Source organism: Alosa pseudoharengus, unplaced genomic scaffold (genome assembly GCF_046254945.1).
Source record: "Alosa pseudoharengus isolate Yale_2024_CS ecotype anadromous, Long Island Sound unplaced genomic scaffold, YU_APseudo_1.1 YU_APseudo_1.1_scf_6, whole genome shotgun sequence".
In the NCBI taxonomy this organism is placed as follows: Eukaryota; Metazoa; Chordata; class Actinopteri; order Clupeiformes; family Clupeidae; genus Alosa; species Alosa pseudoharengus.
This window is the reverse complement of record NW_027468848.1, coordinates 42,937,886-42,957,742: the sequence shown is the minus strand read 5'-3', so window position 1 is coordinate 42,957,742 and position 19,857 is coordinate 42,937,886. Positions and strand designations below refer to the sequence as shown.

The following is a 19,857-nucleotide window of genomic DNA, read 5'->3' as shown; positions in this document are numbered from 1 at the left end:
ACAGTGATCTAAATTTCAACAGCCACATGAAAGCGATAACTAAATCAGCTTTTTACCACCTCAAAAATATTGCCAAACTCAGAGGGCTGATGTCAAAATATGACTTAGAAAAACTCATTCATGCATTTATCTCCAGCAGGGTTGATTACTGCAATGGACTGTTCACAGGCCTTCCTAAAAAGACTATTAAACAGCTTCAGGTGATACAAAATGCAGCAGCTAGGATTCTAACAAAAACTAAAAGAACTGACCACATTACTCCAATTCTTAAGTCCTTGCACTGGCAGTAAGTCACAAAATTGACTTTAAAGCACTATTGCTTGTTTATAAATCAGTAAATGGAGCAGGACCTAAATACTTGTCAGACATGCTTCAGCAGTACACACCTTCTCGTCCTCTCAGGTCCCAGGTGAAAAACCTGCTAGTAAAACCTACAGTTAGAACTAAACATGGTGAAGCAGCTTTTAGCTGCTATGCGGCTCAGCTGTGAAACCAACTTTCGGATGACATCAAAAAGGCCCCAACTGTAGCCAGTTTTAAATCTAGACTTAAGACCAAACTGTTCTCAGATGCTTTCTGCTAACTGTGCCGAGTCTGCCTTGATAATTATTCTACTTTGTCTTTTATTACTTTTTTTTACTACTTTTGCCTTTGTTTTTGCTTACTAATTATTCTTTATTTTTAAATGATTTTACCTTGTGTTTTATGTTTTCTTTTTATTATGATCTTTACATTTTAACTATTCTTTGACTATATTGCCCTTCTATGCTTTTATTTGTTATTATTGTTTGGTTTTGTTTATATAAAGCACATTGAAAGACCTCTGTGTATGAAATGCGCTATATAAATAAACTTGACTTGACTTAGTGAGGGGGACAACGGCCGTCTCTTCAGCACTGCGGGGGACATATCCCCCACGCCCCCCGTGCCGCCAGTGCGCCAGTCGGGCAGTGTCGTTGATCTGTATTGTTGAAAACTTAAAACAATTTAAGAGAATTGTGAAATATTCAGCCTGTTATACGAGCAGAACTAAACTATGTTTTGGGGAAATATTAGACTCCTGACCACTTTTACAGTCTATAGGCCTTTATAGGCCTCGATAGGTCTATAGAGAGATGCGCTAAAGCATAGCCAGGTATGTTGCGATTGCGGATAGTCCGTCCTATGCATCAAAACTTTTTACAATGCAACAAAATATTTAAAGATCATCAAGTTATTAAAATCTCTATTATGTAGCACAGATAATACAAGAGTATATTAGTCAGAGCTAGTGAGCGGAGCTGAGTGGTGCGCCAGGCCCCCCAAACAGGCCAGTGTGCTCCCCCAACTCTCCAGAGTTCTCTCCCTGGCATAAAAAACATCTAAAAATTATTACGGCTATGATTGAAATTAAATCCATGTTGAACACTTAACCTACTCAAAATGAAACATGACACGGACTGACACGTGTGTCAACTATGCTATTGTTGATTACTCCGCCGCTCCTCCACTCAAATTCGCGTCAGGTCGCTCCACTCAATTTCGCTCCCCACTCCACTTAAAAATCATCCCGCTCCAGTGTAATTGCTCCACACTCGCTCCAATTTAAAAAAGGGAGAAATAATCTACTACCCAAATTCTCACCTTAAACAGAAAACCCAAAGAACTAAGAGCACTGGCAATATATTTCACTCATAGAACATTTATTTTAAAAGATAGTGCAGCACCGATGTGCAACAACAAACAAGCTTGGCAACGTCAATACACAAAAGCCTAAAACTAAAGGGATCAGTGGGATTAATTGCTTAAAGAATACAGGCTTAGCATCCAAGTTTTACTTAGCCTTCTACTTGATATGAAGCGTATTCAAATTGCTCACATTTTTCATTTCTCTCCATAGCACACTCTCATGTTTCCGCGAAATGTGTCTTCTTAGATTCCAAAATGAATCTTTACTCACTGAAACAGTGTCACTACATTGTTCTTGCTCTACATTGTTACTATTATACCATAGCATCTAGTTGTTTTGTCAGTTTCCTTTCTAAAATATTTAGTGAACTCCATCCCCATCAACAAACTTACTATGGCCAATATCTTTTAAATTTAAAGGTTTTCTTTTTATTACGAAGACATGAATTCTGGGTGGATTTGGGCATGCCTCAGACTTGTGGTGTGAGCGGTATCGGAGCGAAATTGGAGTGGAACAGAGCGGCCTCTAAATTAAAAAGCGCTCCGTGCTCCAACAAAATTCCATCCGCTTTGCTCCTCGTTGCCGCTCACTAGCTCTGATATTAGTCAGTCATTTTTATTAGGTTAAACAGTGATTTGATAATGTTTTTAATTTAAGGCCCACCCACCATTGGTCTGGCCCATCCAAAACTGGGATCCTGGCGCCGTGCCTGCTAAAAGACAAAGAAAATGACTTCGGATTGACTTCCAGGTCACAGAAATCACAGAAATTAAATATTAAAATCAGTTTCAGCCCTGAAGCCATTTTTAAAATGTTCTATGCTTGATCTAACCATATAACCAAAAAAGTCTGAAAAACAAAGCATTATTTGTTTGTTTGTATCACATTCTTAAACAAATAAAAGTCAGCTTTATTGTCAACTTCTTCACATATACTAGACATGCAGAGGAATTGAAATTGTGCTTCTCTCTATCCCTCTAATGAAATAACTGAGAATTCCTATATGCATAAAAGTAATTTACTTTTGTACAGTCTCCTACTAGTCGTTTATTTGAATAAGCCAGTGTTGGGAAACACTGTTCCCTAGTCATCTTGGTCTGGTCACAAATAGGCTAATTATTTTATATGCGTGTGTAACAAAGGTTGAAGTATGTAGTGATCGCTCTTTGTCTGAAGAATGACACTGACACAACAATATTCTGTGATCATATTTTATTTTTCCATGTCCTTGACATCTATGGTAGATGTCCAAAAGAAGTCCAATAATTTGGTCCACCAGCATTTTTGCTCTTCCTCTGAACCTTACTGGAGATCATATTGAAATGACTGTTCCTCTCTGCATTGACATGGATCCAGTTGTGTCTGTTCCTCTGCCCTTATTTTCTTTGTCCTCCTCTGAGATTAGAGCTCTGAGGAACTTGGGGAAGAGATGTCAAGTTATTAGAACTTCAATTGTGTGACAATCAAACTTTGGTTTTGTATTCTATGCAAAGGCCCCTGTCCTCATTAAGCCAAGCAAATAGAAATAGGCATATTTGAGGTGAAAACGATCTACGTCCACATTATCATTTTAATTTTACCATTATGGCATCCACAGTCATTGTATTTCAAACAATGTTTTTTCCCTGTAAACATTACAATGCAAACCTGGAGTTTTCACATGTAGGTTTTGGCTTGCACCTCAAGGTGTTTTAAAAAAAATATTGCTGCTGTCGGGTGGAAATCTACAGAGCCCTGAAGGTGACATGAAAAAATAAAAACGAAGAGGAAAAAAACTGAGAAATGTTATGTACTGGGGACAAACACTAACTAGGTTTGTGAGATCTTGAGTTTGTTTTTGCAAGATCTTGAGTTTGTTTTGCAAGATCTCGAGTTTCTTTTGCAAGATCCTTTCGCAGATTTGGTGCTTGGCCCCCAAAAATGTAGAAACACAATAGGGGGCCTATGCCGCTACGCTGCTTGGCCCCGAATTATCCATTCATGTAAAGAAATTCAGGTTGAGTGGTTGTTCTTACCCTGGGTATTCTGAGACCCTTGCTTGCAATAAATTGCCTCAGCGCCAATGTTCCATGCAGCTGTTTAAGCTCATCATCCTACTCAAAAGAAAAGATAAACTGATGGCCAAAGGTATTATATTTTGTAACATTGTAACATTCTTGACAAAACTGGAAAGGATGACCATTGCATAATCAAACCCACCATTGCACTGGGTTGCTCATAGAACAACATGTCCTCCTCTAGTGCAGAAGGATCTCTCAGTGGCTCATTAGAGAGTCTTTTCTTCCATAGTTTAGGATCAAGGTACCATGCACCAAATTTGGTCTTTTTGCTTTTAGTTTGAAACTGTGAAGATATAAGCAAGCAAAACAAGCATTATTTTCATAATGTGATGACCACTCTCATCACTGTACCACAACAATAAAATGACTATATACAGCAACCTTTATCATTGGAAAGCTTAGGGTGTGCAATATGCATGTAAAACAGCATCAGGCAAAACGGCCACAGACGAAAAGCTGTCAGTCAGGTAGATGGAAAGGCATCAGGTCTAACGGTCTCAGACAAAACGGATTCAGACAAAAAGGTCTCAGAGCAGGGAGCCGGTTCTGCGCTAATGTTCGCTAGTTCGCAGTAATGGTGTGTACTCATATTGACAGGTGATTGTGATATTGAACAGTACTGTACTTCCCAGAATACTTATTAGCTTTCTGGCTAGCTAGCTTATGAACCTTCGCAACGTTGCCAGTTTGTTATTGTCAAGTGAACACTCTCAATTTAGAAGTCTTGAGTTCCAAAGTGGGAACCTTCCCATTTTCCAGCTGCATGAACGCATGATAATACAGTACACAACATATGTTCATCTTTTCTTACAGCTTAGTAGAGAAAATCTTTGGTGTTATATTACCTAACTTATCGAAACAACGCCTCTGTATAGATAGGATACTTTAGCTAGTTTATTAGCTGGATACTGCCAACCAGGGTATGCAAGTCTAGCTTCCAAAGCTGTCTATAATAATAATGTTACCTTTTGAATGATCCCGTATTATACTTCTTTTTCAAGTCAAAATAGACCTAAAAAATAGGTCCCTGAAACTGCAAAATTCCTCTCAGATTACACATTATCAGCAGCTCCATTCTTGCCAATTTCAGTTCCTTTCAGAATAGGCTGTTTCTGGGGCCTGTTGCCTTAAATGCAAATGAGCCGTCGTTGGCCACGCCCCACCTCGGAACTGATTCCATGTTAACATCAACGGACAGCATGGTCGAAAGCCAGAGAATATGAGTCGGAGACACAGCAACAGAGGGTTCTCCACCAGAGAGCATCAGACTGCCAGTGATGAAATGCAATGTTATGGAGGAATAATAAAGAATGTGTGACAAATGTCATTGCCGGTTCTGTTTGAATGTCAGTACTAAAATAGACTAGTCAATTGGAGTTTAGCCGAAACGTCTGCTAAATACAATAACCATAGTACAGTCAATTCAGACACCTGCATGTATGATGTAACATGGCCTAACAATGTGAAATGATAATGGGTAAAACTTTATTTGGGTCGGTATACGTATAAGCCCAGTAGAGGTGATGTAGCCTATTCCAGAGTTTAAAAGCATTGTGAGCCTACTACCACGTGGCCCGGGTCATTTCCAGCATAGGCTAGGGCAGGGGTTTCCAAACTTTTCCACGACAAGGCCCCCAAATACCACTAGGTTCTGGCCAAGGACCCCCTTGATGTGTTATTAAACCTATCGACAATACTACGGCAAATGTAAAAATACATTAAGCTAATCCTAATAATTATTTTAGCCACAAGCACTTCGCGATGGAGCATACAATGTGTACAAATTGTATTTGGGGCTTTCTGCTATGAGAGCTATCACTCTACTATTATTCCAAGTCATTATCATGGGAAATATAATGTTCAGATATGCGTCACATTATTATAATGCCATTGTATAACAATCCTCATAGTAATAGCTATATTTTAAACTTTTCAAATGTATTTATTTGTTGCTTTTATTTTTCCTTCCAACTTGCTGAGGCCCCCCTGGCACCCCCTCGCGGCCCCCCAGGGGGCCCCGGCCCCCACTTTGAAAACCACTGGGCTAGGCTATGTTATATGGCCTTCGTCCTTGTACCTACGGTCGAATTACAGCTGCAGGGATATCGTTGACCAACCCTGCTCCCACTCGTGTCATATTGCTTAAATATGCCAACAAGAAGAAGCCGTGTCTTGTGGAGTTTCTGTTTGAATACTTGAAATATGGATGATATCAGGTGCGTAAAAGACGTTTTGTGTATTTTTTTGTGTATTTTGTGTAGCCTAGCCTACTAGCATGGTACTGGTTGGAAATGATGGATCTTCAGAGTTTTGCATTTAATATGGCCCCTTTAATACCATCAGTGAAAATATGTAATGTCTGCGACACTGCTTTACACTCCCATATTTTCCTAGGGTTAGGTTTTTTTGTAAGAAAAAAAGGACAGGCAACGTTTCATTTAATATGGCCCCTTTAATATCATCAGTGAAAATATGTAATGTCTGTGACACTGCTTTAAACTCCCATATTTTCCTAGGGTTAGGTTTTTTGTAAGAAAAAAAGAGGACAGGCAACATTTCGTAGGCAGGCAACAGGCAGGCAACGTAAAGATATATATAAACTGAGGCAGTTTAGTCTGAGACTGTTTACCTGACTCGCATGATGTGGTTTTACCTGATTTTCCTGACACTTGACACTTTGTCGACAATGTAATTCCATAAACATGACAGGTTTTCCCTAGACCTGATAGCTTTTCATCTGATATCTGAGACGTTACTGTAAAATTCCGTAAACTTGACAGGTTTTCCTGAGACCTGATACCTTTTCATCTGATGTCTGACACTAGGGTTGGGCCGATGATATTATCATCCATCGGGATGCCACACCCACACTCTGACAGACACGCACTAATTCTACAGACCTTGCTTTAACATAAAACATAAAAACTTTGCAGGGGTTCCCTGGAATTGAAATTGAGCATGGGACTGATGTCCGCTGCGCGTCGTGGCCGCATTATAACCTCGATTGTGCGTTTATTTTCGGATAATCTAATGGAGTGTCGTCCATTATCCCTTACTAATAACACAGTAACAACTGATGACCTGACGTGCAGGTCATGAGATACGTAGCGTATGAGGTTTGTACAGACTACTGAAGATTTTAGATGAGCGACTGCGACATGTCTTACGTTTTTTTGCTAGGCCCAGTGCATGCTGGCAATGCGGAATATTCTGCTGGACAGTGCACATGCATGCAGATTGTTTTTTTCTGTCCATCATTTGTACAGATTGCACTGGAGCAGATCTTGCACACCACTTCGGTATTTCTGTATTAATGTAAAGACATATAGTAAGAAGTGTAACATAGTTAGCTTTACCCCATGTAGGTCAGAATCCTTCAAGAGGGTGTCAGTTGTAAGGAATCTGCCATGTTCCATTGCTGAATGTAACTCCTCTGGTATGTTGCTGGGTTTAATCACTTCAATAGGGAAGATTAGAGAGGGTTTTTTCTCATAGCCACTAACAAATAGGCCTAACACAGTAGAATCTGTAAGATTGTTTGTGTCGCCACCCTGTAAAAATAGAACAGAAGGTAGTTTCCTCAGCAGAGTTGATGATTATCTCACAGAGCCTGGTAGTTTTGGGAAAGCAACCAAATTAGGGAAGCATTAATCCAATCCTAATAAGTACTGATCTGAGTGGTGAACTAAATGTAATAATTTAACTTGCGGTAATTTCGTCGTTCACCTTGCTAGCACTACCTTGCTAGTTCAACTACAGTAATATTATGCATAATAATTCAAGTGGTTCTTTTTCATTGATAATACAAAATCCAGATTTTGTATATACACAAATGTACCCCCCCCCCCCAAATATACACAGAATATGTTAAATTCCTAGTGCTATAAGTATATATACTCTTTTGATCCCGTGAGGGAAATTTGGTCTCTGCATTTATCTTAATCCGTGATTTAGTGAAACACACTCAGCACACAGTGAACACACAGTGAGGTGAAACACACACTAATCCTGACGCAGTGAGCTGCCTGCTACAACAGCGGCGCTCAGGGAGCAGTTAGAGGTTAGCCGCTTCCTACTGGTCGGGGTTCGAACCGGCAACCCTCCGGCTACAAGTCCGAAGCGCTAACCAGTAGGCCATGGCTGCCCCGTAGGGGATTTCACACAGCGGCCAATCAACAACCAAACCTGTATTCCGTCAAAAACAAAATCACTAACAAATCAACCTTTGTGGGCAAAAAACGTCACCAGCCAACAGAACAGCCTTCAAGACCATTTCACTGAGGTTATCGATCAGGCACCTTCCTTCATGGGTGTTTCATTGAATTAGGCCCACAACCCCTCCAGAAGCCTCAACAGTGGTATCTGGCTCTCCAAAACCCACACCCTCCATACTCATGATGATTCTCTGTCAACAAATACCAATACATTCTTTGGTCATTCCTCTTCATTGCTGTGGCCATTTATGATCCAATTAAAAACATATCTAAACAAAACGCAAACCCTTGATGAGGGTACCAATACCAGCAAATTCTGTGGTCATTCCTTTTCGTTGCTATAGGCTACTAAATAAAGCTGTCTTCATAAGGTAACTGTAAATGGTAAATCAGACTGGCCAGACTTTCATTTAAAACAGTCTCTTACTGGAATAGGAAGTAATCAACATCACAGGTGGAGACGTGCTTTATAGCCAACTGTAAGCCAGAGGCATCGTTTACCATTAGAAAAGTTTGCAAGTAATTCCAAGAATCTCAAAAACTACAGTAGGAGGCAGAGCTTTCAGCTTTCGCGCACCCCTCCCCTGGAATAATCTCCCTTCCTCAATTCGACTAGCAGACTCCCTATTTTTAACTCTAGACTTAAAACATACCTCTTTACTGCCTCGTAGGTATGGTGCTGTGTGGAACTTCACCCACCTCAGGGATTTTTGGAATGGACCACCCTGCTGAGTCCTCGTGTGACTGGCACTCCAGTCATGCGTGCGATGGTGGTCACTGACCATACCTGCGTGTCGACTACCCCTCACCATGCCTTAGTTATGCTGCTATAGCATAGTGCTGTCATGGACTTTTCATGTGCCATGCCATACAACCCCCCCCCCCCTCAACTCTCCCTCTCTTGCCTATTCTCAACCATGGTACTGTGTAACAATATATAGTATATAATATTTACTTTGAAATTAACCATTTTGATTTTTTTTAGTAATACTAACCCACTCTACAGTACATCTCTTTCTTTCCCCTTACCTCACTTGTGAGGTATACCATCCCGTCATCAGCCATCCGTGTGCTTGGCCCTCTTCTCACTCATCTCACCTGAAGTCCCATCCCTATGACTGCCCTATCATCGGCTATTACTGTCCCCCTACCTGGATTTCTGGCCGGTACTGCCTAGCGACCCACCACATGCCCTTTGACAACTCTTAATCCCCTGGACAATTCCATTCCTACGCTGGACTATTTTAACTTTCTGACACTAAATTGATTAATGCATTATCATACCGGATATGTAATCATCCCACCTCTTGTAACTTTCACCTCAGGTGGCTTTAAACACCATGTCCTATTCTCTACACCTGACTAACATATGCATTTGTCATGTATACAGACTTTACTGTCCTATATCTGACCCTAGGCAGATGGGTCAGGCCTTTGAGTCGTAGATCTGCTCGAGGTTTCTTCCTATATTCTAGAAAGATTTCAGGTTACAACATGACCCCAAGTAGTCTGTTAGCGCCTCAGCCATAGTCATTGGCTTGCTTTTTCAGCAGCCTCTGATAACTTGCAGCTCTTTTCAGTGACCGTCCTCGAAAACTAAAATCTAACAGAAATTTCTTGGCTGATTTTGCTACAAAGCCTCTAGCACCTATCTCCACTGGTCTTATGTGCTTGGCAGTGACATTCTCTTACCTCTGCTACCAGTTCTGCATACTTTATCTGCAGTTTCCTATGTGAAGGGTTCCTATGTGAAGGGAAAAGACCCTACCATGAGGTAGGAACTGAAATAGTTATAGGAACTGCGGTCAGAGGAATTTCATAATGCTCATTGACTTAGATTTGGAAAAAAGTGCAAAAGTGTACACTACAGTGGACGGATATTCAAACCTCATTTAAAACTACTGGATTTGCCATATTTACTCCAAACCACCAGGGGGGTATCTCCTAAGTCATTTATGTATTGTGTGCATAACCATTGTCTTTATTAATATTTATAACTTGAAATATTGCATCATAAATCCAAAATGGCGGCTGACAGTGGCCATGACCCTCCTTTTATTCTACACGGAATACAAGTAAAAAAAATATATTCTTATTAACTCATTAAAGGGACACCAGGCAAGCCTGATGCTTTTTCTTTACGAAACTCCCCCTCGCTCGGTCTGAAGCTCTTTTCCTTTTCTTTGCGTCTTCCGTCAAGGGTTTTCGCTGCTTCTTCGCCGGCTCTGCCATTATACACACGTTTGCAACAATCTCTAGCGTTTCGTTAGCCTGCCTCTGTGCTGTAAACTGATCCTGCTTCGGTCGCCGGGTAGGATACACCGAACTTGCAAGTGGGATATTCTTCCTACAGGCAGTAGGGGCGGGCGAGAGAGCCTTCATTCGCCCTGTAATGAGTCATTTAACCATATTCCGACTTACGAAGATGATTAATTAACACGAAAACGTTGCCTGGTGTCCCTTTAAATGCCAAGCTGTTTTCGGAAGCTTTGTCCTAGAGTGCCAGCAATCTAGACCATTGTTGATGATTTTTGTACAGCCATAGCATATTCTGTGTTATAGCTATGAACACATACAATGGCTCGTTTAAAAGGTGAGACTTTAAGCTCTCAGTGGGTGCAAACCGTGTATTTCTACACGCCTCTGTTCCTGAGAAATCCCAAGCTAAACAGTGGCTAGTTTTCATCAAAATCGCTGTTTTTTTCTAGAAATGGAGATATATCGTCTCATGAAATATGAAGTGTTGCCTGTAAACTTTCCGGGAAGTGATCAGCAAGACCTGGCGAGACTGCCACCTAGTGATAGACCCACGAAAATGGCCTGGTTTTGACCTGACGTGCATACATCACTGATTCGACCCAAAGCAGCAACCGAGTTATGATAAAATGTCCAGATAAAATGTCCAGATTGTGCGTTTTCATGAGTTTTCGATCGTCATATATTTCATTTCCATTCATCAGAGTTCCCAAAATCACATATAAGGTGTGTTAGAGTGTCTAGTTTCGTAATTTAAAAAAAAAGCTAAAAACGTAATATTACGTTTTTGGCACTCAATGAGTTAAGTATGTTGTAGGTAATACTTTAATCAAAGTTTTATCAATGTAAGTTTAGTACCTTTTTTTCTATGAATGAAAATGTAACTGTCCACTGTAGTGTACGTCATGCACCAACGGTTATATTTTAATTATTAGGACCATATGTGTAAATTTGATAAAATAACTAGGAATTAGTCATGTTATGCCAAATATATTATCTAAATATTATTCAAAACAAATTGTTAATCATGAATATGCAATATATTGAAATGCTTGCTATATTTCATTATTAAAATGAGACACTTACTGGTGAAAGTAAAACTGAATTACATTTTTATGTAATGGGTATCATCATGAAACGTCCTCAGTTGCTTATTTACCTAAAAACAACAATTCATGTTCAGGGGGAGGAGCCAATTGAAATATTTTCCAGTTTGCTTCCTGATACGCTACTTGATATGATTGTTTACCAATCAAATGTCTATGCACTGTTCAAAGGAAAAATGAACTTTGGCTTAACAGTAGCAGAATTGAAAACCTTCCTGGGAATAAATGTATCAATGTCATACATAAAATATCCAAGAATCCGTATGTATTGGTCCAACCCAGGATTACGACAACATAGGATTGCTGATGCAATGACGGTAAACAGGTTTGAGGACATCTTGAGACACCTGCATAGCCTAGAAATCTAGACGCACCCTAGCGGCGGCAAATTAATTTGCTCAGCCTGTACGTCTAGTATCGAACCATAGGAATTTCTTTTGGCTTAACACCGTGGATGTTATCCAATCACAGCGCTCTATTTCGTTACAGAGTCTTAAGGCGGGCTTAACAGGATAACGACAGTCCTGTGACGGTGAACAACAAGGAAGGTGGCTATGGCGAACGAAGAGCGGTTGTTTGAATCGGCGTTGGCGTCAACTTTGGAGGAGTTGGACTTGTGCTTTTCTTTGAAAGTTGAGCAACACAATGCACTTAAGTCATTCCTTTCTAAGGATGTGTTTGCCGTTTTGCCTACCGGATACGGATATGGTCGTAGCGCTGGCCTATTGCATGCCTAGGCAGTTTGAAAGACAATTCTCTGCCCGCCCCTTGGATTAAGCGAGGTGAATGATTCGATGCCAGACTATACATCTCAATGATATAGGATGGCCCCGCCAGGCTAACACCTGCACTTTGTAGGACAGAATGTCGAAGCTGGCGATGACAAATTCTTTAAGATTCGTCTAGTACTGGATGTGCTTCAGTCAACTTTCTTAAATGCCATGGAGCCAGAATAATTCCAATCAATTGATGAACAAATCATCCCCTTTAAGGGAAAACACAGCACCAAGCAGAAAGAAACCCAAGCCCTGGGGCTTCAAGGTATGGGTACGAGCAGGGGCAAGTACTGGTTACATGTACCGATTTGAGCTCTACCAGGGAGCGAGTGGAGGCAGGGGTCGTTTGGGGGAACTAAGAATGGCAGCAGAAGTTGTTCTTCGACTATGTGAGGACATAAAAGGCAACAACCACAAAGTGAAGTAAAAAACACCAGTCGTTGCCGAGATGAGGTATGCCAGAAGAGGACCAAGTACATTTCCCAGGCCTGTAAAGTGGCATTTGTGCCCAGAATGTTTGGAACACTTCCACACACGCTGAGTTTTACACAAAAGAAATTGCTATCAAGTTCAATTCAATTTTAAACCTTTCTATCATAAATAAAATAAAGAGATATTAGTAAATCTTAAAACCTTTACACTGTTCTTATTGTATTGTATAAAATTGTTGTAATCACACCTTTATGACTTTATTATTATGTTTACTCCAGTTGTTGCTGAGGAGATGTGGTTTGTCAATGTGTTCTCTCATTTTAATCCAACATTTTTAAACTTTTGATCTATTATTTATGTAATATTGTAAAAAACTAACCAAATTTGTATGTTTTTCAGTTGCCTGTTGTAATCACAATGTTATTACTTTTTTGTGTTCACTGACTTTAAAATAGAATGAGTTATGCATGATATAAATTGATCATATTTTTGTGTTTGAGTTGTGTAAACACCTGTTTTTACAAAAAAAAATAGAAAATGTACCATTGAATTGCATTTTAACTTTTCATGCGCGGTGTACACTACAGTGGATAGATAAAGAAATAGAGTCAAAATCATTGTTTTACCTCAGGGACAAGAATGAAAACACATAGGTATACCATGTAACCATGTAAGTACATTTATCTATGAAGGAAACATGGTACATCATTGGTACTTTATACACAAAATGACTATAAACTGAGCTATTCCCATGTTGATTTTCGTGTTCCAACTACCTACCTCACATAACATTTTAGTCCTATGAAAATTGCCAAAATATGCAATCACACCTCTATGCTTAATATCTTCATGTGCATTTGTTACGGAGACCTCAAATATTGGCTCAACATTAATAAAGTATTGTATTTGCAGACTAAATACTGATAGTACAAAAATGACCCCCCAAAGACCCGCAATATCACCAGTTTTGCATTTTGTTCAAAATCTAGGGCCTTATATAAAACTAATGGGCATGCAGTACAAACTTTTAATGGTCCAGTCATACTGAGAACATGTTTTTCTTCCATCTTACAAAGATTTAGCAGCCTAAGAGTAAAGTTTTTTAAGATATTAATGTCCAAACATTTTTGAGAGTTTAAAATTGATGAAAAATCAAGGGTGAAAAAATGTATAAAAACATTGGAATGGAACAAAATTATTGTACAAGTTCTGGAAGCTAAAAATTATGTATACAAATTTTGAACTTTGAGACGATGCAGCAACCATTTTCTGTCAGATTTGACACTGAATGACCCTTAACACACTGGCAGACAAATTTGTTTGTTTTTAAGACAAATTTGCTTAATGCACTGGCAGACAAATGTGGTTGTTTTCAGGAAGAGACGTCTTAAAATAAGTTCTTCTTAAAGGGGACAACTATTCCAACTTAATAAACCTGTTTAGAAATCATTTGGATGGTTAAATGACCTGTTCCGGTGAAAATCGTGACTTTCCCCGTTCCCTTTAGCGTCCCCAGGCGTAAAACCAACCTTGCAACATTGGTAAGAAAAGTGAGAAACAAGAAACTTGTTTCTTACCTTATAACATCCACATTGTTCTGCTGAACTTATGATAACCATTTCGCTAGCTTCTAAACAAATCCATGCGCTTTATCATTACCTTTTTCCAGTTTGAAATAGCATTCTCCAGCAGGGGGAAAATTTAGCTAATCCGGCCAAGTTTCCCTTTAGATTAAGTCATATGTTTCTAGGTAAGACTCTTTTATACTGAAAACAATACCAATTCGATTTTTTGATCTTGATATAAGATTAGTAACACTTGGTTAGATTTTGTTAGATAAGCAGTTTTTGCAGTGTACACAGTTTACATGGGTTTCATAGTGGATGAATCACTGGATGAATGGAGCGTGTGTGTGTGTGTGTGTGTGTGTGTGTGTGTGTGTGACATAATAAACAACTACATTTTGGGAATTGACATCGCATCTCTGTTCTTACCGGACAACCTGTGGTGATTGCTATCAACCAAACTAGCACTTCATCCTACAATAGTACACTCCTTTTCAGAGTTGGATTCACCCCCCCCCCCCCCCAACACCCTCTTTTACAGGGGGCAATTACTTTTTCACATGGGTGATATAGGTTTTGAATAACTCATTAATTAAAATTTGTTGGATGATTTGAAAGATTTAAGTATGACAAATATGCACAAAAAGAAGGAATCAGGAAGGGAGCAAATACTTTTTTCACAGTACTGTAAATGTTTTAGAATCTTATCATTTTTTAAATCATAATGTTATGTCATGTTTCATTACATTTTTTATTTGTCTTCCTTAATGAGTTATAGGTGTTTTTATCAGTGTATTTTTTTGCCTTTTGGCTGACAAATCTGGGACATCCGTTGTTAATGTTAATATAACCGTCATGAAGAACTGCTGATGTGAAAGCTGCCAGTGCCTGGTCAGAGATATTAGAAAATGCATTATATAAATACATTTTTAGTTTACTTTATACTATGGTGGAAGGTCTGTGATGTTGTAGGTTATTTTGTTGATCCTTATTGTATCCTTATAGGAAAATACCTTCTCGAAAACCCCAGTGAAACACTCACAGAGACTGCTTTGTTGGTGATGTTGTTTCTTAGGGCTCTAGCTTACACCCGGCGCAACATGGCGCCAAGCGCGATGCATGTCTTATTATATCGTACACACAAGTCAACGATTCATTTTTCACCATGCGCCCCTAGGTGTGTCAGTTGTGATGTCGCTGCTTGCACTTCTTCTGCTGGTTGTCTCTGTCATTGCGGGGAGGGGAGTGGAGCAGTGACTGTGTGTGTGTGTGTATAGTGTGTGTGGGTAGGTGGGGGCAGTGTGCTGTAAGTATGTAGAGGATGTGTGTTGGAGAAGATCCTGAAGACAATGTGCTGTGTATGTAGGGGGGGGGGGGGGGGCAGTGTGCAGCAAGTATGTAGAGGAGGCTTACTGTAGCAAGCAGTGTGCTGTATGTATGTGAGGTGATGACAGTGATGATGTAAGTGTGTGTGTTTTGTGTGTGTGTGTTGGGGATGGGGGTGGGGTGGGGGGGGTGGGGGGTATAAAGGCTAGGCAATCAAGGACATGGGTAATAATAAATAAAAAGTTCTATGGAGATGTGCAAAAATTGGAGAAAATCAGATATGTGTGTGTGTGTGTGTGTGTGTGTGTGTGTGTGTTTTGACGTGTGATGAAATAAGAAAATAAATAAAAGATCTGTAGCATAGGGAGAGGGATGTAAAAGTGCTAAAAGTCATGTAGGTGTGTGTGTGTGTGTGTGTGTGTGTGGGGGGGGTTGGGGTCATGAGTGCTGAGGAGTGAATGAGTGCAAATTCAGTATAGTGTGAATTCAGAGTTGGGAAATGTTTGAGAGTGCTGAGGAGTGAATGTGTGCAAAGTCAGTATAGTGTGAGTTCAGAGTCCGGATGGCCTGGGGATAAAAACTTCTCCTGAGTCTCTCAGTTCTGACTTTGTGACTACATAGGCGTCTTCTTGATTTCAGCGGTAGGAATAATCCATTGTTAGGATGAGAAGAGTCCTTCAGAATCTTTTGGGCTCTTAGGAGTACTCTTCTGGAATAGATATCTTGTAAAGCAGGGAGTTGAGTTCTTATAGTACGTTCAGCTGAGCGCACTACTCTCTGCAGAGTACTACAATCTCTAACTGTGGAGTTCCCATACCAGGTGATGATGCTACCAGTTAGAACACTCTCAACCGCTGAAGTGTAGAAGGCCTTCATGATGGATGTAGAAACTTTGAATTTCCTTAGCTGACGAAGGAAGTAGAGTCGTTGTCTGGACTTCTTCAGAACATATTGAGTGTTAACAGTCCATGTTAAGTCTTCAGTAATGTGGACACCAAGGTATTTAAAACTTGTGACTCTCTCTACAGGTTGCCCGCTGATAATTAGTGGGGTGTAACTGTAGTTCTGCTGCTTCCTTCTGTAATCCACTACCATTTCCTTGGTTTTATTGATATTCAGTGTCAAGCTGTTAGATTGACACCACAGTGCCACCTCATCAACCTGATCCAAGTAGAGCTGTTCATTGTTGTTACTAATCAGGCCCAAGATCACTGTGTCATCTGCAAACTTGATGATGGAGGTATGACTACTGTTGGCTTTGCAATCATGTGTGTATATGTTGTACAGCAGTGCACTCAAAACACAGCCTTGGGGAGCACCAGTGCTGATGGTTAATGAGTCAGATGTCAGACCCCCCACTCTAACCACTTGTGAACGGTTGGTGAGGAAGTCAAATATCCAGTGACACAGGGTGGTGTTCAGTCCCATCTTTATGACCAAGGTGAGAGGTACTATCGTGTTGAATGCTGAACTAAAGTCAATGAACAGCATCCTCACATAATTCCCATTCCCCTCCTCCAGGTGAGTTAAGGTGGTGTGCATGAGGTTTGAGATGGCATCCTCTGTAGACCTGTTGGCTCTGTAAGCAAATTGGAGGGGGTCGAAGGAGGCAGGGAGGGATGAGCAGATAATGTTTTTCACAAGCTTCTCAAAACACTTCATCACTGTAGACGTCAGGGCTACTGGGCGGTAGTCATTCAGACATGATGGACTTTTGTTTTTCGGTACTGGAACAATAACAGACTGCTTGAGGCAAGTAAGAACTGTCTCTTGAGCCAATGATGTGTTAAAGATATAAGTGAACACAGGAACTAACTGAGCACCGCAGGATTTCAAAACCCTGTTAGAAATTCCATCCGGTCCAGCAGCTTTTCTACAATTAACCCTCCTAAAGGCATTGCTCACATCGACCTCAGAAACACAGAAAGTCTGTGTTTTTCATGTCAAAGCGAGCATAAAAAGCATTAAGTTCATCAGGGAGGGCTTTACTCACATTCATCATAGGAGGGGACTTTCTTTCAAAGCCAGTGATGGTTCGGAGTCCTTTCCACACTCGTGCTGGATCACCCTCCAAGAAATCAGCTTCAACTTTGTCTCTATAGCGCCGCTTAGCATCTTTAATAGCTCTACGTAAACTATAAGATGCTGCTTTGTAATCCGTCATATCCCCTGAAATAAGCCCAGCATTATAAGTCATGGTGCGTGTCTTTAATGCCGTTCTCACTTCTTTATCCACCCATGGCTTCTGGTTAGGGAAGCTTCGGATCTTTACAGTTGGGATGATGGAATCAGTTAGCATATTGATGTAACTCAGGGGCCGTTTATACGAGAACGATTGCGAAGGAAGATGACAAAATATTTTATCATAAGTGCCTTTCGTTTACACGGCGACCCCGCCATCGGGGCTTGAAGACGCAAAAATCTGAAGACTCCTTCCTGAGTGTAGAGTTTTGAAGACGACCCAGGTTGCGTCTCCGTCTAAACGGCTAAACCAAAGATCCTTGATTACCTCTCTGGCTAAACTGTCAAATTAGAATGTCTGCGCGTGACGTACTGGGGTTCTATCACACCACCACCCAGCGGTCTGGAATGCATATCCCATCGAATACTCTTGCGTCTTATCATATAAACAAAGATTTCCCCCTGAGAATGCTCGTCTAAACGCGAATAAAAAAATGAAGACGAGACGCCACTTCTGCGTCTTCTCTTTTCATCGTCACCGTATAATCGTAGCCTCAATGATACTTCCGTAAACTCATTTATGTCAGCAGAGTTCGTCTTGAACATCTCCCAGTCAACGTTGCTAAGGGCGTCCTGTAGCCTGGCTTCCGATTGGTCAGTCCAGCGCTTGACCTCCTTCGTCACTGGGGGGTCCGTCTGACTTCTCTGTTTGTACATAGGCAGTAGGAAAACAGCGGCATGATCTGATTTTTTTCAGAAATCTGGTAGAGACTTAGCTTTGTAACTGTTCTTGAACTGTGTGTAGCAGTGATCCAGTGTGTTGACACCACGTGTAGGGAAGTGAATGTGTTGAATAAATTCAGGCATGGACCGGTTCAGATGTACTTGATTGAAATCACCGGCCACAATAAGCGCAGCTTCAGGGTGCGTGTGTTGTTGTCTATTTAACACTTCTTGCAATTCTGAAACCGCAGCATCTGTGTTGGCTTGTAGAGGAATGTAGACAGCGTTGAATATTACCGAAGTAAACTCACGGGGTTTAACATCATTTAAACCAATGAGAATGACATCTATCATTACCTCTAACAGCACAAAGCGCGACGTCAAAGGATGCATAGGTATTTTGACAGTCAGCGGCGCACTTGAAAGAGTCTGCTTGCAAAACCGTATGGAACAGTCATTTCACTAAACCATGCTTTACTAAAACCTAGCATAGCACGCATTTGCACTCATCTATTATTTGAACTCATTGGCAAAGTGAAACTAACTTCACTGTGGTGTCAGTCAAAGACAAAACAGTTATACACAGTAAGTTACTTTCATTATTGACAGACAATGGGTTACCGTAGAAAACATAGGCTGGAAAAAGCAACACTTACCCTTATATTGTTCAAATGACTGAATAAAACAACGTTTATCCTGAGGAGTTGCTTATATCTTGTGACAGTGAGTCTTCAGCAGTGCTCCATATGTGTCTATCGCCTCTCTCCTAATCACTTTTAACCGTCATTAACAATTTGCAAATGATGGTGAAAAACTAGCCTACTCATTGTGACTTTATTCTAATTATGTTTCCCATTGTAATTTTGTAATTTGTAATGTTTTGCATTGACATGCGCTGGTGTTAATTACCACACCTCTGGGCGCATTGTTTAAAAAATAGACATGCAAAATAAGAAAATAAACTGGTAACGCTTTAGAATAACATGTGCTTATTAGGTATTAACAGTGCATAATAAGCAGTTAACAATTCATTACTAACAGTTAGTTAACTGTTGTTATCCTTTAATAACATTAACTAACTGTTAACATGCAGCTTGTAGGTGATAATAAGCAGCCTTTTAAGTTACTTACAAGCATATTTGTTAACAGTTGTAAGTGTTAACAAGCAGCTTGTTAATGCTTGTTAATGGTGTATAAGACAAAGAGGTGGATAATACGCTTATAAGACCTTTCTTACCTATTTGTAGTAAATTTTGCAGCCCCCCAATCTAAAGCGAGGACCATGTAGCCTAAAGTTCCACAAGCCCAACCTTCTATCTCTATCTAGCTTGGTTTAGCTGTGAGAAATACACCTTCAAAATTGTTGCAGTGAGCAGGAATCGAACCCCGGTCTCCCGCGTCAAAGAGTGCATCGCTACTTGTTGAGCTACACTACTGTTCCTAATTGGGTGATGGAAAATATTCCGATGTTCTATATCATACTAGCTATGCTTTTTACAAATGTTTCTGATGGAAAAGTGGTGTTTAATTTCCATAATCTTTGTTCAGT

The 19,857-nt window shown here is 40.3% G+C and overlaps 1 protein-coding gene across 3 annotated transcripts in view; it reads right to left on the bottom strand.

Moving 5' to 3' along the window:
- Positions 1 to 2,879: 2,879 nt before the first annotated feature.
- The window catches only part of fam47e (family with sequence similarity 47 member E), a 49,143-nt gene continuing 32,165 nt past the window's right edge, over positions 2,880 to 19,857 (bottom strand). Inside the window, exons 4-7 of one of the 3 annotated variants that reach the window (XR_012983639.1) lie at positions 7,086 to 7,280; positions 3,869 to 4,012; positions 3,685 to 3,783; positions 2,880 to 3,086 (exon numbers count right to left, since the gene is read on the bottom strand). Coding sequence is in view for 2 of the 3 variants with exons in the window: in XM_076270392.1 (XP_076126507.1) it covers positions 2,982 to 3,086; positions 3,685 to 3,762; positions 3,869 to 4,012; positions 7,086 to 7,280 (522 nt within the window). In the remaining variant the exon portion in view is untranslated. The remainder of the gene's footprint in view (positions 3,087 to 3,684; positions 3,784 to 3,868; positions 4,013 to 7,085; positions 7,281 to 19,857) is intronic. The other 2 variants (XM_076270392.1, XM_076270393.1) reach the window with 2 other exon arrangements.